At 36.0% G+C, this 27,053-nt stretch overlaps 1 protein-coding gene across 1 annotated transcript in view; it reads left to right on the top strand.

Moving 5' to 3' along the window:
- Positions 1-27,053, top strand: part of VWC2L (von Willebrand factor C domain containing 2 like) — a 191,298-nt gene that overhangs the window by 5,735 nt on the left and 158,510 nt on the right. Inside the window, exon 2 of the mRNA XM_040228572.1 lies at positions 19,812-19,941. Within this exon, the coding sequence (XP_040084506.1) occupies positions 19,812-19,941 (130 nt within the window). The remainder of the gene's footprint in view (positions 1-19,811; positions 19,942-27,053) is intronic.

Below are 27,053 nucleotides of genomic sequence, written 5' to 3'. Positions count from 1 at the left end.
TTTAATACAGAAAAAGTATGAAAAGCAGCATATTCTAGGAACTGACTACCAAATATGTGAAAGAACGGGGAAATATGTAAAGAAATTTCAATGAAGGGATAATTGTTTGCAGAAATGCCATTTATTGTACCCCACCCACTCATCTGCCATTGCACCAGTTCCTATTAATATGAGAGGCACAGAAACTAAGATGTTTGTACTAGACAAAGAGATACAGAATGCATCTTTCCAAATGTGTGAAGATTGTAGTATGTATTATAAGTATTTCATTGCCACTAAATGGACTCAAACTTGCTATGAACATCCTGCTGAAATATGGGAGACAAGGCAGGAAAGACCTCTCATCTTACAACTGGGAGGGTTTTATTTTATTTTATTTTATTTTTTCTGTTTTTTTGACCACCTGTATTCATTTTAATAATGGAAAATGGGTGAATCTTAAGACTATGGGTGGGGTTTTTAAACATATTTTTCCCAAGAGGGGATAGACAAGTTCTTAACAAGTAGTGGGGGCATTTGTAAATTCCATTGAAAGTCAGTCCTAGAAAACAGTATAATTTCATGCAACAAAGATAACTGAGGTCTTTGTTGGGAGATTGAGAAGACTAATTCCACAGTTATTGACTCTACAATATGCAGTTTTTGTTTTGCAGAACATGTTGTTTTTAGTATTAAAATTGCCTCTGAGTGAATTCAAGCATAGCTTTTTTTCCTTTCAAGTAGCTGCAAAATAACAGAGATTAAGTAATCTTAATCAGTAATGACTGTTGCTCATCTGAAACTCAGCCCCCAGCATGTACCACAAGCAGCCTCAAAGTGGATCATTCTCAATGATCATTCTCCCTAGAGGGAACACCCATCTTTGTAAATAACTAGGGAGCATCTGCTGAATTTGTATAATGTCTGACCAGTTTCAAAGATTAGAAATCAATTTTTTTAGAACTTAAATTTATAAAGTTCCTCAAACCCTTTCTCATTCTTTTTACATTGTGCTCATTTGGTGTGTTTTACTTCTACAGAACTACATTAAATTTAGGAAATAGATCGGAGTTTTGAAATAATTTGTTTTTTTCAAAAGCCTCAGTGAGAGCTGAAAATGGCCCTCAACACTTTTCAAATTATGGGAGTAGGAATTATAGTTATAAATAGCTTCCAAGTTAACCCCTGAAGGGATGAAATAGTCTCTTACTTTAAATTTTAACAGACTTGATGGTCAGCTGGTCCTTTAATTAGTTAAATGTAGATGCACACACTGATTTTTATTGCTATCCTTCATATGGTAAGATGCTGCCTTTAATGGTGATAACTGTGTGATAAACATGACTAGAGAGATTTGTGTCTGGGCTTCTATCCCCTGTGCACACAGGGAGATTGGTGTTTGATTTGCAGCCACATCTGAGATTTGTGGAGCTTGTCACTGCTGGTGACTACAGCAGACTTGAGGTCAGTCATCAACTGTTTATAAACTTTGCTGTCCATTCCTGCTGACTCACCAATACTATGAGGAGATTAACCTGGAAAGAGAGTGACCTGGTAGTTTCCCCTCCAAATTTTAACTCTAATTGTACAAGATTTTGGATATGTTAGAAATTTGCTAATCTGTCATTGTGTTTTTACTCACCAAAATACATAGTCAATGGCATGACTATGTCCTATATTTTATTACATCATCTACATATTTTATGCAAATTTTGTAGATTAGTCTATAATCTATATAGTCTAAACTGACATTGTTTCATACATGCATTGTGTGTGTATATGTGTGTGAAATTTGAGGGAGCCTGGAAATGTTCTTACTTTAAGAAAATCTTTACAATTATTTCTAACCCTTCTTATTCACCTAGATCATATTTTTTTATTTTGTTTTCCTTTAACTTATGTATCAGACAGTATGTTTTACAAAGTATAGCACAAGAAAAAAATACTGATTTATGTTTTAGTTATATTTAACCAAACTTTCAAGGAAGAGCTTGAAACAAATAATTCAAGGTGATTTCAAGTGCTCAGTGGGTTTGCTTACCCAAGTGATCTTTCTCAAGCTTAGTCATTATTAATAGGGACTGGCTTATTTTAGAGTCAGCTTATTTTAGGTTTGGACCTTTAATCACCACTGATTAGCATCAGTAATTTCAATCTCATACACCACCATTGTTGATTTCCTTGCCTCCAGCCTGCCATCTAGCACATCACAATAAAGTCATTTTTGCAAGGATTTAATGACACCATGAAAAGAGTGAATGAAGTACCAAAGTAACAAGAAAATTCATTTATTTCCTGAAAAGTTTTTATCTGGTATTATTTTATGACTATGTAAAGTTGGTTAAAGTGGATACAAATCTACTGAACACAACTCTTAATTTTCTCCGTATTATGTCATGAGACCATAAACAAACCACAAATAAATTTAATCTATCTATCTATAGGATGGATACAATAATGTTGCCATATATCTAATGAGGAATAAATAGTATTGGGAATTTTAAAATTAAAGTATTACATATGAAGTTTAATTAACAATTCTGATTGCTCAAAAGTTTGTGTTGTTTTTTTTTAATTAAACATTACTTGGATGAGATTTTGAACTAACTTTGTCTTAATATTGGTCCTTGATTATCATTGTTATTTCTTAGCAAGGGATTGGATTTCTAGTATCTGAATATATATAAATTCTTCTATCTAAAAAAAGGCAAGCATTGTGGTCTTTGCTTTTTTTTTTTTTAATTCATAATCTAAGTCTTTCCTACTTTTAAGAACTGACAACAGAATTTTAGATCTGGAAAAGAACTTTCAACTTTTTTACAGATGATAAAGACCAACAGAAACTTAGTGGAAACACCACAATGGCTGACAGAGCTTACTATTTGCAAAGGCAATATAAATATATGTTTCCTGTGGTATTTTATCTCTATTTTAGACCTTCAGACTTATTGCTCATTTGCGTCTTTCTTTCCAATAAATATACTGGATGCAGAAATTTATTTCAGCCAATTGTCTATAGAAATGTGGTATCAGGACCTATCTCCATGACAACCAGAGTTACAAACAGACAAGAACAATAAAATATTGGCATATCTAAAATCAGTCTTTGACACAGATAGAGGTCAATTTGCAAAAGAAGCCTAACTTTGCAAAGGCGCTAATAAAAGAGGATCCTTTGTCTAAAAATGAAAAATTCTGTAATTAAACCAAATAGTATAGGCCATAATAAAATTATATTAAACACTATTTTCACAGAGAAAATACTAGGAGGAAACAAAGGAACTAAATTAGCTGCCCTTGCCCCATATTTGGTGATTTTAGGAACTGAGGATCTGTGTTCTTGATTTTTTTTTCATTCTGCAAACTGTCACCACTCTCTACATGACAGGAATGGAGTGTGAAAAATGGATGAAGAGTACAAAAATTATCTAGCTGTATGACATTAGAACAAAGGGCTATCCTTAACCTGGCATATGATCAGTATCATCTAAGGCAGGAATGTTGCAAAAATTCACATTCCTTGACCTCTCCCTCTTCAGGGCCAACCAAAATGGTCTACATTTCTATTTTAAAGTTTCTCAGATTGTTCTAATGATCAATCAGCCAGCTAGATTTTTAGTAGGATTTTTAATTTTCTTTTTTGTGGCCAAGTAATTCTGAGAAATGATGCATCTTTTAACATCTCTTAGAAATATGAAGTGTCTGATTGTATATATTAGTATACTGACAGAACTTGAAAATGTTTTAAAGGTTTGTTTGAGAGTCAGTATGAACACAGTTCAACAGCTAAGAGCTCAACAGTATGGTGAAGACTATATTTTAGAGTAGGTTCTACTACTTGCCAGCCAAGTAACTAGGCACACATTACTTCAGTATGTCTTAGTGCACACATCTCTAAAATAGAGATATTAGTAAAAACTACTTGGCACACAATAAAGGATTCATAAAAGCTATCTGACATTTTTACTACTATTGCTCCTAACCCGTATTCAGTCCAGTATTTCACAAATTTATGTGACAGCAGAACACTTTTGTTCCCTCTGAACATCTATTAACATCTTAAAGTTCATAAGCATTCAATGAAACCATTTAAGAAGTATTTTGTTAATGACCAAGATCATCCTTTATTCCTTTATCTGACTCTGATGGGCAATTAATGATAAAAAATCTATATATCTCAGCTTATCTTTTATTGTCTGGTCCTTTTTAAAGTTTCCAAAATTGCAGTTAATGTTGTTATTTGTGTTAATTAATTTTTGTCCCATAGAACCAATGTAAATGGACAATGACTTATTCAACATAATGGCAATGATGCCAGTTACAAGGGATCAACACACTACAATCTATTAGCCAAATCTAGATCACCACCCATTTTTGTAAGTAGAGTTTTATTGAAAAATAGCAACGCTTATTCATTATGTATTGTGTGTGATGGCCTTCAGGCTGCAATCCAGAACTGAGTAGTTGCTCCGGAGATTATATGACCCACATAGGTCAAAGATATTTACCGTATGGCTCTCTGTAGAAAAAGCTTACCAACTTCTTGTCTAGGATCACATACTTCTCCCTTTCAGTGCTGTGTGCTCAGTCACTTTAGTCATGTCCAACTCTTTGCGAACTTAGCCTACCAGGCTCCTCTGTCCACTGGATTCTCCAGCAAGAATACTGGAGTGGGTTGCTGTGCCCTTCTCCAAGAGATCTTCCCAACCCAGGAATTGAACCCATATATCTGGCATCTCCGGAGTTGCCAGCAAGTTGTTTACCCACTGAGCTGCCTGGGAAGCCCTTCTTTCCTTTCTATTTCCTTCAAGTCTTACTGTCATCAGATCATGCTAACTCACATTCTTCAAAGTTACAGATTCTTTGGGTACTGTTAGGTATAGGTTTTACTTCACTTGTAGGTGGTCTTGGGGATGTCTTTCCACATGTGGAAATCTTCAAAGGCATTTAACTTTGCCTGTTTTAAATGTATTATACATACTTAACAGACATGTTAAGTCGTTACTCTTTGCACATTTGTCTCGAAGGAATATGGCTTTGCTCTTTGCATTCATATATAATAACTTAATAACTTTCTACTTACTGAGAATTCTCACATGAAATAGATAAGCAAAGAGGGTAAAAATGTGCTTAATTTTGAGATCCCACATGCTCTCCTTTGAGAGTGTGATAAATCAGGTAGGTATTTTTCATTTAATATAATATAATAGATGTATTTCCTATATATTAATAAATGAAAATATGTATCTTATATGCTCAATTAGATGTTAAGTTCACTAACACATTTTCAGGTCAACTTGCATAATACATGGTTTGATTCCATTAAATGTTTTTAATGTCTCTGACATGTTGAGAGGTGATAGGTGTGAGGCATGTACCAAATTGTATAAGACATGAATCTGACCCTCAAGGTGCTCCTAGTCTATCAAAATGAACACTGCAGATAACCACAAATAACAGATGGTCTGGGATGATTGCTCCGGAGCTCATATCAGGAAAGGAACAACTTAATCAAAAGAGCTTAGGAAGAGCCTAAGAGTGAGGATTTCAGTGCACTGAAAATATTTTAGACAAAATTGGAGAATTGGCAAAAATCACTGGAAAGTACATTCATAGAAAATTGAGTTAACCCAAGTGGCCAGATCAGAGGGGACAGAGGAGACAAAAAGTGAGAGATGAGAGAGATAAGGGACATGGAACCAGCTCACAGAGTGAAGACCAGGCTTGGGAACTTGAACCAAAGCCTGGAACAAGTGTAAAATCACCAAAGGGCTGGAGTTAGTGACATAACCAGATTTGTGCCTGAGGGAAATATAAATACTTGTTGACAATTTTATGAGTTTTTTTTTTTATCTTTGTTCCTTCATGGAATGATTTAGTTCTAAGATGATTTTTATTCTCATGTTATAATTGATAAGGGATGCTTCTGACTAACTACAGTGCTCTTGCCATTAAACCTGCCCAAATTCCAAGAGTATACTATGGACATTATGCAAGAAATGTGATAGAGATGGCTTATTTAAGTGTGTACACATCTTGTGTTCTGGAATACCTGTTCAGTTATAACTGAAATATTTCATGTTAACTCTCATTTCTTCCTGATGGAAATGTTGTACACTGCTAACATAAGGGAAATTCTTTGCCTACTCCATGTTTTACATCAATTTGCTTCTCTTAAAAAACTCCACTGGCCATAAAGAAGGGTGAATCTAAGGCACATTTCTGTTCATTAAACGACAACAACAACAACAACAACAAAAACCTACATTCTGAAAATAGTGAGGATTGACCAGGAATTTTGTTGTTGTTTAGTCACTCAGTCGTGTCCAACTCTTTGTGACCCCATGGACTGCAGCACACCAGGCTTCCCTGCCCTTCACTGTCTCACAGTTTGCCCAAACTCATATCCATTGAGTTGGTGATGCCATCCAACCATCTCATCCTCTTCTCCTGCTCTCAGTCTTTCCCAGCATCAGGGTCATTTCCAGTGAGTCAGCTCTTCTCATCAGGTGGCCAAAGTATTGACCAAGAATACTTTTTCAAATTTAGTTGTTTTCATTTTAAATTTACACATCAGGAAAATGAAAATTAAAAGCAACTGCAAAGATAATGTGGACCCAGAAAGGGCTTTCTGAAGCTTTAGAAATACTACAGTCATTGTAGAAACTCCCAAATTAAGTCCTATTTCTATATGAGGAGAACACAGCCCAGCTCCCTGAAACTCCACCTATGTTCACTGTATACTAATTTTATTTTATGTTCCTAAATAGTACAGGGAAAAAATTAAAATTGTTCAGTCTAATACTCCCCAAACTTTAAAAATAAAATCCTGCTAAAATAGCAAACCTTTGACAGCTGAGATTTAGAAAACTTCATTAGGGAGAAAAGGGACAGTCACAAAGAATTTTCCTTTTTATAATGAGACTCTAGGACTTTCATATTGAAACTAGAAGATAGGACTCAAAAGAAAAAAGTGAGCCCAAGTTACCCCACTGCAAATCTGTTTTTGGCAAGACTCAGATTAAAGAGTGAAGTTTCATGTCTATAAATGAGAATCTTAATTATCAAAAAAAATTTTCCAATATCATTCTGTCTAATGATAATGAGTGCAAACAGTGCTGCATTTTAAAGATGCAACAGATTGCTCTCCAAATTAAATAATCTTTACAAATTTAATATTTCAAATAATTTATAGTAGAAATGAATATGCCTTGTGTGTGTTAGTAGCTCAGTTATATCTGACTCTTAGCAACCCCATGGACTGTAGTCTGCCAGATTCTTCTGTCCATGGAGTTCTCCAGGCAAGAATCCTGGAGTTGGTTGCCATTTCCTTCTCCAGATTATGCCATAATTTAATAAAAATAACTTATGATCAATATAATTTGAGAAATACACAGCCATTGAAAATAGAGGAAGGGAAAGTAAACAAATAAACAACTGGTCAACTAGAAAACTAGGATAACAATGACAGTCATTTACAAAATGCATAATTTACAAGCTTCTTCAAATATTTCCATTTTGTCTCATAAAAATAAAGTGAGGAAAACTAGAGGTCTCTTAATATTATGTTATTATTGATTTCATCCTACAAATAAGAAAACTTAGTTTCAAGTGGGTTAAATAACCTATCTAAGCTAATACAACATTGTTGGATGACAGGACTTAAGCTCCAAATGTGCCTACTCCGCTATCCTATAGCTGAATTCCACTGGGATACTAACAATGTTCACACATGATTACAAAGTTGTGACTGTTTCTTCTATACTTGCACAAAGGATACACACTAAAGTCAGAACTTCTATCAATAAATTAATCAGTCAATATTTTTTCAATTAAAATAGGCTCTCATATTATTGCCCATAAGCCATCTGATATATTTTTGTGGAATAAGTTAAGATAGGAATTAAGCATCAAAAACTGAAGTATAAAGTTGAGTAGGAAATTGCTGTTTGTACTTAAAATTGGAAATGAATGTTTTATGATAATATTAGTAATCATAAAGCAATTTATTTTACTAATTCTAAATTTGTCTTTTTAAAACAAGTAAAATGCATGTTACTAGCAAATGGAAAATGAAAAGATTTCAACTTTTAGATTTCTTAATCATCTGACTGTCACTCCCAATACAAATGGACTTTTGTGTCTATCACGCCCATCCTGCAGACCCTGAAAAGCCCTGAATTCAGTATCACCCACACAAGGAGAGAAAATGAGAGTTATCACCTCTCTCCTTCCTCTCATCACCTCCACTCAGTGTTTCCTGTGGAACAAAGTTGATTGCATTTGTCTCTTACATGATTCTCTCACACCGGAGAATTCTAGCAGTGATGTATTCGCCCCTACCTTGCTCAGACCTTGTTTTAATGCTTTTTTAGATTGTGGGCTTTTAACTGATAAACAGTCTAATCTTTTCAATATCAACAGGAAAGTTTTGAAGTTATGCAGTTGTTCACTTTTCCCTTGTTGCATAAATGGTAATAAATGGAACAGCCTTAGCATGGAGACATCCAGGCTCTACTCAAAATATTCAGTTCCTTGACAGGGACCTTCCTTGTAGTAAAACCACTCTCAATCCAGCTTATCAGTGAAGGACTAGAAGCTGCTGCTTTTCTAGGCTATTTTACAAGTATAATACTTTATCAAAATCTTTATCTTCAATCTACTGGCCTTTGTCTATACCTCTGAGTTCTTCAAAGATCTTAGAGGCAACTAAAACATCCTTTTCCCTCTTAAATATACCACACTGATATTTCCTTGTTAAGTGTACATTTGCCTACTTAAAAAATACATCTGTTATTACAACTAAATAGAGATTTTTGCTTATATTCTCCTTATCTATATTTTATTTTTATGCTATCCCTTATGTTTTCAAAAAGGCTATATTTTATTGTCATAAGACTCTTTGAAAATACCCATATTTTACAAATGGCTCTATACACCAACAGTTTATCAGTATGGGCAGTATATAATTACAGAATTGCCTGTCCTTGAAACAAATGCCAAAATATATTTACATGTTTTAGAATTGTTTTAGAAGAAAATATTTGAGAGAAAAAAATCATTAATATGATTCATTGTTGTGTAGCAACTATGATGATGAGTTTTCAAGAATGAGTAAACTTTTTTGTCCTTGACAATTAATAATTTTAGATGGGGTATACTTCATAACTGTTTTCGCAGTATTCTTGTGTTTTACATTATCTCAGAGTAAATGTAAATTCCACTTATAATGTATTCCATTATAGTAGTACCATCAGTTATTCTTATAATCAATTGATTTTAAAACTCAAAACTTATTTTTATAGATGCCTAGATGGTCAATTTTGCCATTTATTGAGTGAAGGCTAACTATGGAGTTCATCTTAATATACCTTACATAATCTTATGTGTGAAAGTGAAAGGGAAGTTGCTCAGTCATGTCCGACTCTTTGCGACTTCATGGACTATAGCCTATCAGGCTTCTCCATCCATGGGATTTTCCAGGCAAGAGTACTGGATTGGGTTGCCATTTCCTTCTCCAGGGGATCTTCCCAACCCAGGGATCAAACCCAGGTCTCCCACATTGTAGGCAGATGCTTTACCATCTGAGCCACCAGGGAAGTTATCTTATGTATAATACACATTTAATGCATATGCTGAAGAAATAATTTCAAAAATTTATATCATTTCTGAATTTTAGTTTATTCCCTACCTGATTTACTATAGCTACATGGGCAAAGCAAAGCTATGTGCACTCATTACAATTGCTTGGCAAAAATTGTTTGTTTTTTCAACAAGCATAAAGTAGTTTTTGACAGACACCCTAGAAACAATATTCCAGAATATATTATCAAAATACCAACACCTCAGAAAGAATAGCTATTTCAGTCATTACTCAAATGATACAGTCATATACATTTTCTGACCAAAGGAGTTGTTTAAAAACTTTGGTTTATTTACTTCAAAAGTATTAAAATTCATTAAGAAGTTTCAGCTCTATGTTCATAGATTGATTGATAAGACTTACAACCTCAGTGTTTCAAATATGCTTCAATCTGTGGGACAGATCACTGAAGAGTCTACTACAGTCCCATTAGAACAGTGAGGAGCAGTTTTAATCAGTGACACATTGGTCTTATCTCAGATGATTGTGCAGTTTGGTTACAATCCACTGGATTCATTGACTTTTTTAGGTGACATCGGCCTAATGCAAATTCCTGGCTAAAGGAGTGGCAGTGGATGTTAAATACTCTTGTACTCTGTAATTTAATGCATATTTTAATGAAGTGAACAGTCAGACTTCTGACAGGCATCAGCAACTTTGAAATAGAGTCTTCCAAATTTCTCATACAGTCTGAAAGTAATGAGATTTGTTCCATAAAGTGATGAAATTTATGCCATAAATTATCTCTAAAAGAAGAGTGCTTCTTAAAGCAGAATCATTTCCTTGGTAGAGATCAGATTTTAAATAGTTGTTTAATAAGAAATTTGGGGGAAAGCAGTCTGAACTATGTTCTCCCAGATAATTTTTGCCCATTATCAAGGAAATGGAGTACGACATGGTATCTGAAGGCTGCTATACTTAGAAGGAAAGCCACTGACATAGTTAGTGTACTAAAACTTGGCGCTTAGACTCCATCCCTTCTTTACATATATATCCCTTTACTCTTCAACAATATTCACTGAGGACTTTCCAGGAATCAAATTTTCTTTCTCAGAGTATTCAGCAAGTGTTTTGTTGGAGTTTTTACTCAAATCATCCTTTAAGAGAACATGGGTTTCCTTGGTGGTTCAGTGGTAAAGAATCCACCGGCCAACGCAAGAGACATAGGTTGGATCCCTGACTTGGAAGGATCCCACATGCTGCAGATCAACTAAGCCCAAGTGCCACAATTAGTGAGCCTGTGCTCTAGAGCCCAGGAGCTGAAACTACTAAGCCCATGCACTCTAGAGCCCATGTTCTGTAACAAGAGAAGTCACTTCCATGAGAAGCCCTTGCACTGAAACCAGAGAGTAGCCCCTACTCTCCACAACTAGAGAAAAGCCCGCACAACAATAAAGACCCAGTATGGCCAAAAATAAAAATATAATTATTTTTTAAAAAGAAAAAGGACATGTTTAAAATGAAGGCCTTTGCTGAAAAAATATTTTGTAATATACTAAAATCATTTTGTTTAATAAGTAACCATTAAACTTGACATATTATAAAGTGAGGCTAACTTTTTCTTAGGCCCTTTAACAATTCCCCTACATGTATTCTCCTCTTAGTTATCATGGTGTTTTCTAGTGCAATAAAAGTCTGTAATTGTCAACTTCTAGATAGTCTAGTCAGTGGAGTGCTGAGAGATTGACTTAACTGGTGAGCCACATGATGGATATGATGAATTTCAAATTACCTTTAGAGGGTAAGTTTATGTTCATTGCCATAATGCTGAAGCCCAAATATTTACCTCATGAATCATAATCAGAAAACTTCTTCCCTCATAGTTCCCATATAATATTTAAATAAAATACAAACATTATTGAATCAGAATCCTATCCATGCATGATAAACAGATGAAACTGCCCAGGTGTACAGTTTAACAAACAAGGAAGCATAGAGTATACATAAATAATTGTGTATATGTTAACAGAGATTTCCTGAGTATCTGTTATGTACTCAGATGTCTTCTTGGTGCCAAGAATATAGCAATGAACAATATACTATAAGAAGCTTATAAACTATAAGGCAGATAAGAATAAATAATTGTAAACAAATCAATAAAATAATTTCATGTCTGATGAGAGCACTGAATGGGCCATGTGTTGGAAAAAAGATGTTGGAGAGAGAATCAGGTAAGAACTCCTCTGAGAGAGGGCATTTGAATTGACATATAAATGATGAGCCTTCAAGAAAAGAGAATAGATTTGTTGCCTTTCTTCTGAGTGATTTATAATGGTCATTTTAACCATTCACAATTACTCTTTATCTAGAGGCTTCTAATCAGAACTTTTCTTCAATGTGTTTCTGACATGATTAATTCTATTAGTTCACAAACCACCAAACCAAGTCCTATAAAATTTTATTGCAACCATATCCTATTTGGAATAAGAGAAATAACCTAAATATTCTTTTAAATATAGTCATGGTACCAGTTTTACACTTCTTACCTTATTTTTAAGAGAGCCATCACTAGCTAAGTACACAAGTGAATAATAATAATGTTATAATATTTCTTAAATATGTGCTTCCCAGTAACTCTGTGAGGTTGGTAATATTGTTACTCTTTTGTTTTATAAAGAAAGAAACTAAAGCACAGAAAGGCTTTATCATTTCCCCAGGATACAAAACTAGTAAGTAAAGCATTTTAGAAAAGAGCTCAAATACTATGGCTATGGAGAATTAACTTTTTTTAATATAAATTTATTTATTTTAAGTGGAAGCTAATTACTTTACAATATTTTATTGGTTTTGCCATACATCAACATGAATCTGCCATGGGTGTACACATACCATCTCCCAGCTCCCTCCCCGTACCATCCCTCTGGGTCATCCCAGTGCACCAGCCCCAAGCATCCTATATCATGCATCGAACCTGGACTGGCAATTCATTTCACATATGATATTATACATGTTTCAATGCCATTCTCCCAAATCATCCCACCCTTGCTCTTTCCCACAGAGTCCATAAGACTGTTCTATACATCTGTGTCTCTTTTGCTGTCTCACATACAGGATTATCGTTTCCATCTTTCTAAGTTCCATATATATGTGTTAGTATACTTTATTGGTGTTTTTCTTTCTGGCTTACTTCACTCTGTATAATAGCTCCAGTTTCATCCACCTCTAATAGAACTGATTCAAATGTATTCTTTTTAATGGCTGAGTAATACTCCACTGTGTATATGTACCACAGCTTTCTTATCCATTCATCTGCTGATGGACATCTAGGTTGCTTCCATGTCCTGGCTATTATAAACAGCACTGCAATGAACATTGGGGTACACGTATCTCTTTCAGTTCTGGTTTCCTCGGTGTGTAAGCCCAGAATCAATATAGTGAAAATGAGTATACTACCCAAAGAAATCTACAGATTCAATGCAATCCCTATCAAGCTACCAATATTTTTCACAGTGCTAGAACAAATAATTTCACAATTTGTATTGAAATACAAAAAACCTTGAATAGCCAAAGCAATCATGAGAAAGAAGAATGGAACTGGAGGAATCAACCTGTCTGACTTCAGGCTCTACTACAAAGCCACAGTCATCAAGATAGTATGGTACTGGCACAAAGACAGAAATATAGATCAATGGAACAAAATAGAAAGCCCAGAGAATTTACTTTTAACCACAATACCATAGCCACCCAAATAAAATCAACAAAATGAAACTTTTTTTTTTTCAATTTTTAAGAATGTTGCTTCAGCCTTACCAAGTTAAAATAGTAAGCAGAATCCTGCCAGTTGCCTTGTCACTTTGAATTTGTATAACAAACTTTACAGACTGGGACTATTTCCTCCCCGGTACTCTACATACAATGCCAGTAACAGTCACCACATAAAGAATAATGCTGTAAGGTATTGGTGCCTGGACCAAATATCCAGCCTTTCCTCCAGAAAGGAAAAGTAAGTCTCATTGTATTCAGATTACAAAATAAGGATGTATGTTTTAGAAGAAAGGCTTTCCTAATAGCTCAGTGGTAAAGAATCCAGCTGCCAATGCAGAAGACGTGGGTTCAATCCCTGGGTCCGGAAGATCCCCTGAAGAAGGAAATGGTGACCCACTCCAGTATGCTCACCTGGGAAATCCCATGGACAGAGGAGCCTCGTGGGCTACAGTCCATGGAGTTGCAAAAGACTTGGATGACTAAGTGACAAAACAGCAACAGTAACAATCTTCTCTAAATATCTGGAGACTTCTTTGCAAGTCTCCAATAACATGTTCTAATAATCTTATAATGATGCTTAGTAATAATCACATTAGCTTCAGATTCTCACAAAGAACATATTTGTTTTTCTGGAGTTACTCAGTCCCTCCACTAATCTAACTTACCAGTTCTCAGGCTACTTTTTGCATTTTTTAAATCACAAAGCATTCTGTTTCCAGGATTCTGGAATTCTAATTCTGCAAGAATTCTCAAAAGTCACAGACAATGGCATTAGGATCTCAGCTTCAAGGTCTTCAGAGATAAACCATAGTTTAAAGGGTGCATATTGCGGTATTGCCATGTTTCCATTCTAAAACCAAGGAGGAAGATTTGAGCTCTATCCACCTAAACCAAGAGTTAAGAAAGAGCCCCTTTTCATTCTATTAATTTCAAAATAAATACATCTCTAGGAGGACACCCCGTGAACTCTAGGAATGGCCTGGATAGCATTTGGATTTGCCACATGGAATAATTTAATTACAGCAGAAACTGTAGATAAAATGTATGGTTTCTGCTTAAACAGATAACATGTTCAAAAATACTAAGATGGAGGCATACACATTCATAACATACAATATTCAGATCACCTAGTACAACATTAAGAAATAAATTTGATCTCTAAACCTAATTTCAATTAAAATTTATGTAAAGGCATATACAGTGAATGTTACTTTATTTTTCAGAACTTTCATTGAAATAAAATGCTCTGTGAGATTTCTTAGAAAAAGATTTTCCTTGTATACAGTTTTAGGATGGTGTCATTTAATCATCTTACTTACCAAATCTCAAACTGACAGGAGCCATGTACTGATCATAATTTCTAAAAGAAAGAAAAAAGCTAGCAAGAATAATTTTTTTTTTCTGAAGTACTTGTTCTAGTATTCTCTGTTCCTCGAAGGATAGCTTTATTGTTTAATCTTTGGTTTTACGGGGGACACTTTCAGATTTAATCTATAGTCTTCACATTGAAGAGCATGATAAAAGGAAATTTGTAACCAGCTCAGTGCTTAAGATGTAAGGATTTATTCAAAGCATCAAACATTTCAGAGTTTTATGCCATAAGGTGGGAAGGATTTTTACAGCAATGTAAATAAATGTGAAGGATTTTTACACTAATGTTAATGTTAAAGGAGCACACTGCCCACTCCTAGGAACTTCTTGCTGTATAAGCAATGACTTTGAAAGTAGGGGTGGTATAGGAAGTCAAATGAGGCAAGAAAATGATGGGTGAACTGGAGAGCTCAAGAAAGGAAAGAGGCTTAGGGAGGGAGGCTGCAAACGGCAGACGAGGTCTTTAGTGTAAGATCAGTAGATTAAATTTGAGAAGAGTATTTAGAGGGGCTGGGGACAGACACATGGAGGCTTCCAGTGAGAAGAGGTAGACTGTAACAGAGGCATTCTTTGAAAAAACAATCAAATAAACAAAAGAACTAACAGGTTTCTTGAAAAGAGATTCTAGATGAGGAAGAGAAACTGGTATGTAAATAAAGCCAGGTTCAGGGAAAGATTGATTCAGTTCAGTTCAGTTCAGTCGCTCAGTCGTGTCCGACTCTTTGCGACCTCATGAATTGCAGCACGCCAGGCCTCCCTGTCCATCACCAACTCCCAGAGTTCACTCAAACTCACATCCGTCGAGTCGGTGATGCCATCCAGCCATCTCATCCTCTGTCATCCCCTTCTCCTCCTGCCCCCAATCCCTCCCGGCATCAGAGTCTTTTCCAATGAGTCAACTCTTCGCACGAGGTGGTCAAAGTACTTGAGCTTAAGCTTTAGCATCATTCCCTCCAAAGAACATCCAGGACTGATCTCCTTCAGAATGGACTGGTTGGATCTCCTTGCAGTCCAAGGGACTCTCAGGAGTCTTCAACACCACAGTTCAAAAGCATCAGTTCTTTGGTGCTCAGCTTTCTTCATAGTCCAACCCTCACATCCATACATGACCACTGGAAAAACCATAGCCTTGACTAGAAGGACCTTTGCTGGTAAAGTAATGTCTCTGCTTTTGAATATGCTATCTAGGTTGGTCATAACTTTTCTTCCAAGGAGTAAGCATCTTTTAATTTCATGGCTGCAATCACCATTCACAGTGATTTTGGAGCCCCAAAAAATAAAGTCTGACACTGTTTTCCACTGTTTGCTCATCTATTTGCCAAGAAGTGATGGGACCAGATGCCATGGTCTTAGTTTTCTGAATGTTGAGCTTTAAGCCAACTTTTTCACTCTCCTCTTTCACTTTCATCAAGAGGCCTTTTAGTTCCTCTTCACTTTCTGCCATAAGGGTGGTGTCATCTGCATATCTGAGGTGATTGATATTTCTCCCGGCAATCTTGATTCCAGCTTGTGCTTCTTCCAGCCCAGCGTTTCTCATGATGTACTCTGCATAGAAGTTAAATAAGCAGGGTGACAATATATAGCCTTGACATACTCCTTTTCCTATTTGGAACCCGTCTGTTGTTCTATGTCCAGTTCTAACTGTAGCTTATTAGAAGCTGCTTATGGCTAGGGTGATATTTTTATTTTTCTAATTTGTGATTCTCATTATTCAAAATCCCTTTCAAAAGTCTAGCATCCTCTTATGACTAAGCCTTGTAGTATTAGCTCTTCCTCAGAGTATTTTTCAGGAATCCATTGTATACACTTCCAGCCACCACTGATTTCAGGCAGAGGCCCTGAGGTCTTTGCTAGACCATTATCTGTTATTGCCTCTCCCAGATAACTACCATGAGTGTAGCTACCAGGTTACAAGACTTGAAGATGCCAAAGTCACCAAGAACATGAGCCTCATGGCAAACTATCTCTAGCCTATTACAACTTTCTATGAACTCATATTGGCAGGAAGTTTAGAAGCTCTACTGCTCCATAATAATCTATTTACCAACAAACCTAGATAGTGAAATTCTCTTTCTTAGCAGGAACTATCTATCCTCTATAAATCATTCATTCAGTTGCTAATGGTTATTTTCGTGGATCTGATTGGCCTAGAGAAGTGTACAACACACTGGACAAGAAAAACCACTCAGTTGGAGGTACGCAGAATAGACCTCTCATGGCAGTACTGTATAGCAGTTAGGCTGCCTAAATTCAAACCCTGCCCTTCCCCTACTGCCTACAGGACCTACCGAACCTCTCTCAGTCTATTTGCTTATCCGTGAGATAGAGATAATAACAATACATCTTTCATAGTAAGTTATTATGAAATAAGTAACTTGATATAGTGTGATACTCAGCAGTTAATTTCAAAACTATCATTTGAATCAGAATGGTGTTCTTCCTCAGTCTACACTAGGAATCTAATAACCCAACAAATCTTTCTCAATGACTGCAGATACTTTGAAATAAATGTTTTGCATTGGAAAATCTAGGGCCTCTTTGGGATTTTTAATGCCCAAATCAGTCCACTAGAGTTGCACAGATCAGCCTCTCCTTCAGCAAGAAGGGAACCAGCAGAACAACCAGAGCTGTGGAAGGGTAAGGTGCATAAACAATGATACTAGCAGCTCCCATTTTCTCTCATGTTAGTGATAAATTCAGGCTAAGTCCTTGCTGTACATCAGAAGGCTATGCAAAAGTCCTTCTTTGAAACTAATAAAGAAAAGGGAAACACTTTCTGACAAGTTTGCTTTGGAATTTAAGATCTCACAATGGAACTTGCAAAATAGGAAGCAGTACAGCAGACTGAATATCCATCTCTCATGCTGTTTCCTCACTCAGAATTTCCTTCATCAAATAATGTGTTGTAGTAACAAACTTTTCCATAATTTACTGAGATTATTTGGTAGAGGAGCCCCTGGAATGTTCCAACCCTTGGGATGATATGGTAGATTTTTCTGGAATACTTAACCACATGGTAAAGAGCTTAACTGTACTCACCAATAAACTAGTTGACCATGCTAAGAGATAGCAATATTTCTTCCATGGATTCTATGGCTAATCCTATTGTATTTACTAAATTTGAAAGTAAAATAATTCACTGAAAGCTAAGCTCATATAAACAGATAAAGAAGTCATGGTACATAAATACAGTGGAATATTACTCAGCCATAAAAAGGAATGAATTTGAGTCAGTTCTAGTGAGGTAATGAACGTAGAGCTTATTATACAGAGTGAAGTCAGAAAGAGAAAAATAAATATCACATATTAGTGCATATGCATAGAATCTAGAAAAATGGTACTGATGAACCTATTTACAGGGCAAGAATAGAAATGCAGACATAGAGAACAGACCTACGGAACAGTGGGAGAATGAGAGAGTGGGACAAATTGAGAGAGTAGCATTGAAATATATACACTACCAAGTATAAAATAGGTAGCTAATGGGAAGCTGCTATATAACACAGGGAGCTCAACTCGGTATTCTGTGATGACCCAGTAGGGTGGGATGGGGGTAGGTGGGATGGAGGCTCAAGAGGGAGGGAGTATATATATACTTATGGCTGATTCACTGTTATACAGCAGAAACCAGCACAGTATTGTAAAACAATTATCCTCCAGTTAAAAATAAACTTATAAAAAGAACATCGGCTTCCCTCATAACTCAGTCGGTCAAGAATCTGCCTGCAAGGCAGGAGACCCAGGTTTGATTCCTCAGTCGAGAAGATCTCCTAGAGAAGGAAATGGCAACCCACTCCAGTATTCGTGCCTAGAGAATCCCACTGACAGAGGAGCCTGGCAGGATACAGTCCATGTGCTTGCAACAGTCAGACATGACTTAGCAACTAAACCATCACCAATAAAAAGAACATTAAAATAAGAAAGCTGGACTATCATTCTTCAAATAGCACAGATAAAATTAACTTAAAGTAATTAGTTGAAAGATTTCTACTCTCACAGACTACCTGAGTCAAGATGCATTGATATTTCACAAAGTGTCAAGTTTATAAAGAGCCAGGCCTTGTGGACAGTCGTCACTGAGACAAAGGCCATGGACTTGAATGAACACAATTTTCAAGTGAGTCACTGTGGCAAAGAAATTGGAGGCAGAACTTTCCAGGGACAAATGGCTTGTTAGATCTGTATAACTTCTGAGAACTCCAAGTTTTCATTCCAGAATTTTCAAACTCTATTTTATGAGAAGGAAACACTAGAAAATATAAAAGATTAGAAAGTCACAGAGTGGCCACTGCTTTAGATCATTTGTGGTATACGAAGTTTCTAGAAAGGAATGAGAAAACCCCAAACTCATTCTTGTCTGGTAAGTACTGTGAAGACAAAAATTGGTGTCTACTTCTTAATTTTTTTCTCTAAATGAATCACTGTTCAATTCTACTTTTAGAGTCTCTGACTCTTAAATAGTGGCTTTTTAAAGTCTGTCAATTTTAGTTCATTCATAAAAGCAAGGAGGCAGGATGAAAGGTATTCACTAAATCTCCCAAGAGGCAGTATCTGGACATTTGGATCCCAAATGCAATCTCCTCTAAAATTCACATTAGAGAAAAAATGCCCTTTAGAATCTAGGTTAGCTTGAAAAGGAGTTACTACCAAGGGTAAAGCTGTCCATTTACCGTTTTCTCATTTCTCAGTAATCCTTTCTTTGCAGGAAAAAATGACAAATGGAAAGAAACTTATTGCACATGTGTTAGTGCCATTCCTGTCTACCAGAGGGAGGCAGAGCAATCAGCGCATCTGGAAAGCAAACCAGGAGGTGACACATTAGCTGTCCAAACCTTTCTTTGGAAAGCAGGAACATAAGACATAGGAAACATCATACATGAGTGCTTTGGTTGCTCATGGCAACCTGAGGTGCACTTGGCAACCCACCAACCCATACACCCTTGGCTTGGGTGTCCAGGTGGCCTTCCATGGGGAAAGAATGATCATACACATGGTAAATGGAGTTAATACAGTAAAGCCAATATAAACACTGATGTTTTATCTTCTGACAGCATATGAATGTGCAAGCATTAAGTTATAGGAGAAAAGGGGCTAATTTTAGATTTGTTCCTAGCCCTCTCCATGTGAATGGTGTCGCTGTGAGCCCAGCAATGAAGTTCACTGTGTTGTAGCAGACTGCGCAGTTCCTGAGTGTGTCAACCCAGTCTATGAACCAGAACAGTGTTGTCCTGTCTGCAAAAATGGTAAGACCATACTGCATTAGCTTTCAAAGAGGGGTTAGTGCAAATTACAGATACTCCACCACTGCACACCATTCAATGCAGAAGCCCTCTGAGATATACCTGTGTGATTTTTCAATGTGGGCATGGTCAATTAATATTTTTATCCCACCTTAAAATGAAAATAAGCCAGCAATGGGTGAATCATGAAGTTTTCCATCTGGGGAATTAGAGCTCTTACAAGCTGACTTTGTTGTGCTCCCTATTATTTATTGTTGATTTATAAAATTTTGGAACGAATGCAGTACCATCTTTTTGTAGTGACTGGATTTCTCTTTTGTGGAGGCTATGAAGCAGTTCCTAGTACATACCCTGGATAGAGAGTAACATAAATGCCAGGTATTTTGCTTTGTGCATAGACAAGACTTAAAGTTATCAACGAATTACAAAAATCAATTACTCATGCACTTAAGTAGAAATAAGGAAGACCAGAAAGTTTGGAGCTTTTATTCTAGATCTTTATTGCAATGGAAAAATATGCTCATAGTAACTACCATGGAGGGGAATTTGGTTTATAAGTTTATGGGTTCCCTCTGGCCCTTATATGATGGAGAGGTTGAAATGATTGTGGCATGCCAATCACCAACAGTCAAGGCAATGCCACAGAGAAAACACGGCAGTACTAGAACCCAGGACGACTTACCAACAAACTCAAAATCACACTCCTGCTATGATTTTCATCGTATATGATCAAAATATACAATCATATTTCAAACAAAACATAAATCTTCACTATGTAACATTCTGTCCGTGCACTAATATCTGCTTGAAAAGGTAGGCCTAGCTCTTAATTAAGCTGAGGTCACTCTAATGTTGAATCCTTACCTTCTTCCTTGGATTAGCAGTTCTCATCGTCCTCTGTTATACATTTTTGTCCAGAATCTCGTATTATGTAAGCTCACCTACTAATCCTTTCCCTTGCAGAGTTATAATTAGCAAAACAAACAAACAAACAAAAAACAGGTTATTTAGCAAAAAAAAAAAAAAAAGGCAGTTCTGATTGTTTTTATACTATTCATAGTGTTTTGGCATCTTCTCATATGACTTATAAAGAACCCTTATGACATTTTTCAGGCACAGTTTTTATTATTTCTCATCATATAAATCTGTTGAGTCAAATGTCAAACAGCACGCCTGGGTTCTCTTTTTCTTCTTATCCGTCCCATCCAACTGACCCATGTCATAGTGACCATCACTCTGACTTAGAAGATAGAGATAAATATCCTCCTGAAGTTCAACCTCATCTAACATATGCAAAGGTATCAACTTTAAGACTTTATACTTTTAAAAGGATATTGAAGAAATTGGAAAAGATACAGGGAAGAACAATAAGATGATTTAATGCTTGAAACATAGGACCTATGAGGACAGACTGAAGGAGTTTGCATAATTTGTCCTGGAGAACAGAAGGCTCCAGGGAGACCTAACTGTCATAAAGTATATGAATGGTTAGTCTAAAGTAGAAGAGCACCTGTTATTTCTCATTTTCTCCAAGGACAGAAGGAAGAAAAAATCAGCTTCCTAATCAATCTTTAAAAATAGGATTGACAATTCTTTGACTAAAGACCATTTTTTTTTTCCCCCAGAAGCAACTGTCTAAACAGGTCCTTGAGGATCTTCTCTTCCCTGGATGGCCCTGGTTGGCTGTGTTTTCATTTAGGGTAAACAAAACTATCCTTAGAGTTTAAAACTCTCACCTGGACATAGTCAAAATACTCAGAGAATTAAAATATATAGACCATATATTTAGAGTACAGGTTTTAAACATATATCATCCTAGGTATTCTGCACCCACACCTATAATATATCCAGAGTTCCTGTTTATGTCAAATGTTAAATTAGCCTCTACAAACTTAGTTACACTATATTTTATATCACCCAACATTATCCTATATCTCTCTGCCATGTGTGAGAGTAGAAATTTGTCCTCAAATAAAACGTTCTTTGTACATTTTGAATATAAAAATGAATAATAAATGAACTTCAACTGTTCAATTCATTAGATAATCAATAAGTAACGCTTCAGTATTACTGAAAAGTCTATGTGGAGAGAAAGAAATATATTCATTAAGTTTTTCATGAAGAACTGCAAAACAACCACTTTTCCATTCCCTAGCAATTTTTTTTTTCTAACTAAGGAAAATGAACCTGAATTAGAACTAGTCCAAAGACTAACTCTGAATGTGATATAACATTATGACATGTTAACTTTTATTATTAAACACCACTAATTAGTCACTTATGCCCCCAAAGCAAAGAGTAATCATTGTCTATGAAAAGCATGTTAACGATTGCTAGAGAATACTTATGACCACCATAAGTACCTGTCTCGGTCTCAGTTCAGTTGCTCAGTCGTGTCTGACTCTTTGTGACCCCATGGACTGTAGCATGCCAGGCCTCCCTGTTTATCACCAACTCCCGGAGTATGCACAAACTCATGTCCATTGAGGCGGTGATGCCATCCAAACTTCTCATCTTATGTCATCCCCTTCTCCTTCCACCTTCAATCTTTCCCAGCATCAGGGCCTTTTCAAATGAAAAGTTCTATGCATCAGGTGGCCAAAGTATTGGAGTTTCAGCTTCAACATCAGTCCTTCCAATGAATTTTCAGGACTGATTTCCTTTAAGATGGACTGGTTGGATCTCCTTGCAGTCCAAAGGAACATCAATAATTTCCTCCAACACCATAGTTCAAAAGCATCAATTCTTTGGCGCTCAGCTTTCTTCATAGTCCAACCCTCACATCCATACATGACTACTGGAAGAAAATTAGCTTTGACTAGACAGACCTTTGTTGACATGTAATATCTCTGCTTTTTAAGCCAACTTTTTCACTCTCCTCTTTCACTTTCATCAAGAGACTCTCTAGCTCTTCTTCGCTTTCTGCCTTAAGGGTTGTGTCATCTGCATATCTGAGGTTATTGATATTTCTCCAGGAAATCTGGATTCCAGCTTATGCTTCATCCAGCCCATCATTTCTCATGATATACTCTGCATATAAGTTAAATAAGCAGAGTAACAATATACAGCCTTGATGTACTCCTTTTCCTATTTGGAACCAGTCTGTTGTTCCATGTCCAGATCTAACTGTTGCTTCCTGACCTGCGTAGAGATTTCTCAAGAGGCAGGTCAGGTGGTCTGGTATTCCCATCTCTTGAAGAATTTTCCACAGTTTGTTGTGATCCACACAGTCAAAGACTTTGGCATAGTCAATAAAGCAAAAGTAGATGTTTTTCTGGAACTCTCTTGCTTTTTCAATGATCCAACGGATGTTAGTAATTTGATCTCTGATTCCCCTGCCTTTCCTAAAACCAGCTTGAACATCTGGAAGTTCACGGTTCATGTATTGTTGAAGTCTGTCTTGGAGAATTTTGAGCATTACTTTACTAGCATGTGAGATGAGTGCAACTGTGAGGTAGTTTGAGCATTCTTTGGCATTGCCTTTCTTTGGGATTGGAATGAAAACTGACCTTTTCCAGTCCTGTGGCCACTGCTGAATTTTCCAGATTTGCTGGCGTATTGAGTGCAGCACTTTCACAGCATCATCTTTCAGGATTTGAAATAGCTCACCTGGGATTCCATCACCTCCACTAGCTTTGTCCATAGTGATCCTTCTAAATCCCATTTGACTTCACATTCCAGGATGTCTGGCTCTGGCTGAGTGATCACACCATAGTGAGTATCTGGGTCATGAAGATCTTTTTTGTATAGCTCTTCCGTGTATTCTTGCCACTTCTTCTTAATATCTTCTGCTTCTGTTAGGTCCATACCATTTCTGTCCTTTATTGAGCTAATCTTTGCATGCAATGTTCCCTTGGTATCTCTAATTTTCTTGAAGAGATCTCTAATCTTTCCCATTCTATTGTTTTCCTCTGTTTCTTTGCATTGATCACTGAGGAAGGCTTTCTTATCTCTCCTTGCTATTCTTTGGAACTCTGCATTCAAATGAGTATATCTTTCCTTTTCTCCTTTGCCTTTTGCTTTTCTTCTTTTCACAGCTATTTGTAAGGCCTCGTCAGACAACCATTTTGCCTTTTTGCATTGTTTTTCTTGGGGATGGTCTTGATCCCTGCCTCCTGTACAATGTCACAAACCTCCATCCATAGTTCTTGAGGCTATGTCTGTCTATACTCTATCAGATCTAATCCCTTAAATCTATTTCTCACTTCTACTGTATAATCATAAGGGATTTGATTTAGGTCATACCTGTATAGGCTAGTGGTTTTCCCTTTCTTCAGTGTAAGTCTGAATTTGGCAATAAGGAATTCATGATCTGAGCCACAGTCGGCTCCTGGTCTTGTTTCTGCTGACTGTTTAGGCTTTTCCATCTTTGGCTGCAAAAAATATAATCAATCTGATTTCTAGTATACCAGTGGTACCAGTGGTCCAGTGGTACCAGTATTTTCGAGCAAATAGACTGAGCCCCAAGGTTTGCTTGCTCTCATTCTTAGTCCAGTAGATGCAAACAGATGACCCAGGTGTAGAAGAGCCAAAGGGGCAATAAGTGTGTACTGTAAGAGAGTATAACTAGAACAATTTCTTAAATTTCCAACACATGATAAGACTATCTTATTCCAAATGACAAGATTCATTTGCCCAGCATCATGTAAACTATTTTTAAGGTATGGTACTATTTTCTTATATTGAAAAGCAACAAGAAGATAAAAATCTACCCTATGGATTGAAGGTATAGGCTGTACATCCTAATTTGTAAACATCCCTATAACATTTTCTACATTATCTTAAATCTTCAAAAATGCTGAAAAAACTTAACTTGCATAAATGCCAACTATCTTGGCTGCTAAATACTTTCTTTCTGCATACTAAGATTGATTTTTCTGCCTTCCTGAATTATAACTTGCCAAGAGCAAGAGACATTAAAGATATAAATGAAAGTTTAAAGCAATAGAATCTACTATAAACAATATTCAGCTAATATAAAAATCATCATTCTCAGATTAAGACCAAGAAAAAAAGGAAGACAGTGATATATATGTAGATAAATGAAGTTTTCCCAGAAAAGAGTAAAATGTAGCAATTGCCTTTAAAAATAAATATTTTTAATATTGCATGTGGAAGGTAATCTGATCCCTAGGTAAATAGTGATAGTCTCTTTAGCCTTGATAATATGTAATTTGTAAGAATAAATATAAAGTAATATACTTCTAAGACTTTTCTCTAATGATGTAAAAAAATAATTTTTAATTTCTTGGCCTCCATGTTTCCTTGTCTCATTTCCTGGCTCTCAATGAGTCTTCCCTGGTGGTTCAGACAGTAAAAAATCTGCCTGCAATGCAGGAGAACTGGGTTTGATCCCTGGGACAGAAGATGCCCTGGAAAAGGGAATGCCAACCCACTCCAGTATTCTTGCCTGGAAAATCCTATAGAGAGAGGAATCTGGCAGGCTACAGCCCATGGGGTTGTAAAAAAATCAGACGTGACTGAGAGACTAACACTCAGTGTTTACCTCAAGCAAGATTTTCCAATGGCTAACAATGAGTATAGCCAATCCACAAAATATACCCCGTTCTTATTAAAGTTAGGTTAGCACCAAGAAGACATTATTAATTTAGTCTGAGTAAAATAGAAACATTAAGGAAATATGTGAATAGCTGGGCATACACAAAACAGGAGGAAAAAGAGAAAAGTAATTTTGGGGGGAGAGGATTACAGTGATTGCTGTAGGAATTTATTATTTTAAAAAATTTTATTAAGCATTTGCTTCTCCCTCCTCTATACATCTTCATGAACTTACAATCTAAATGCTTCCCTGAAAGATATAACATTTCTAGACTGTTTTTCTTCCACCAAGACTCTGACTTTGGCCTATCTTTCAGCTCCAGTCCTTTCCATAAGAATTAATATTCTTTATGTTTTTTGTTTTATAATATGAAAAAAAGATTAGCACAGCATGTACATAAAGAAAATATTTCCATTTTGGAGTATCACATAAATATTTCAAATATTTGGTAACTGACCATTCGTTAGTCATTAGATCACTAATCATTAGATCATCCAAATGACTAACTGCATTTTTTTATATTTCATCTGCCAATATGTCAGTGAGTTTTCTGTACTTTTCACTGAGATAAATAGTCAGTCATATTCATGATTTGGAAGAAAAAGCCACTTCATGAAAAACTGAAATAGATAGGAAACACCCTCCATAAACATTAAATAAGGAGTTTTCATATCCTTTTCAACTAAACTGAATTTGTTACAAGCCCCTGTTCAAATATTTAATTTCATATCCCTTACTGTCTCCCAGCTCAGTAGTGATACAAATAAAGAAGGAAATAGACTGGCTGAAAGGTAAATGGAAAGAAGGCAGCAAAGGACGGGCAGTGCACAAATAAGAGAAAGGACTTTGGAGCCGTCCAACGCCTTCTAAAGGTCCTTGGCTAAAATGGTGCTGTGTATCAACACATATGATGTTAATATTCCTAATAAACAAAGAGCTCCTTGAGATAAATAAGAGAAAAAAACAATTCCACATGGAAGAAAACAGGCAAAGGGTATACAAAGAAAATTATACAGAAGAAAACCAACTGTCTAGTACATATATGAAAACACAGAAACCTCACAGGGGATCAGAGTGATAGCAATTAAAACAATGAAATACCACTATTGTATTCATAATAATTTGAGACTGATGATACCTCAAATCAGCAAAGATACCAAGAGCTGAGAAAATACTGGAACAACTTTTAAGAAGGCACTATCAAAAATGTTCATGTAATTTGAAGTTAATTGTTCTACTTTTTGTACTTCATCCCACATTTATGAACTAAATTTCCACTGCATTTTAAGAGCTTAAAGGTGGGAGAAATGTAATAGTACTTCAGTGGAGTAATAAAAGTATATTGCAGCCTGATGTTTTTCACTGCTGTGTAAAATAAACAAGGAGAGTAAGAGTAGACTATCCATTTTTTTATATATAATATAGTATTGTAGTATATATATATATAATATATACATTTTAGGTGATATATTTAAACATCTTAATTTTTAACTGATGTACAATTTTAAATAGATATTAAATTTGTATGTACATAAAGAGCCAAGTGTGGATACAC

The sequence above is a fragment of the Oryx dammah genome, unplaced genomic scaffold (genome assembly GCF_014754425.2).
Source record: "Oryx dammah isolate SB20612 unplaced genomic scaffold, SCBI_Odam_1.1 HiC_scaffold_27, whole genome shotgun sequence".
Lineage (NCBI taxonomy): Eukaryota > Metazoa > Chordata > Mammalia > Artiodactyla > Bovidae > Oryx > Oryx dammah.
Note: the sequence above shows the minus strand (reverse complement) of the source record. Positions and strands in the feature narration are given on the sequence as shown.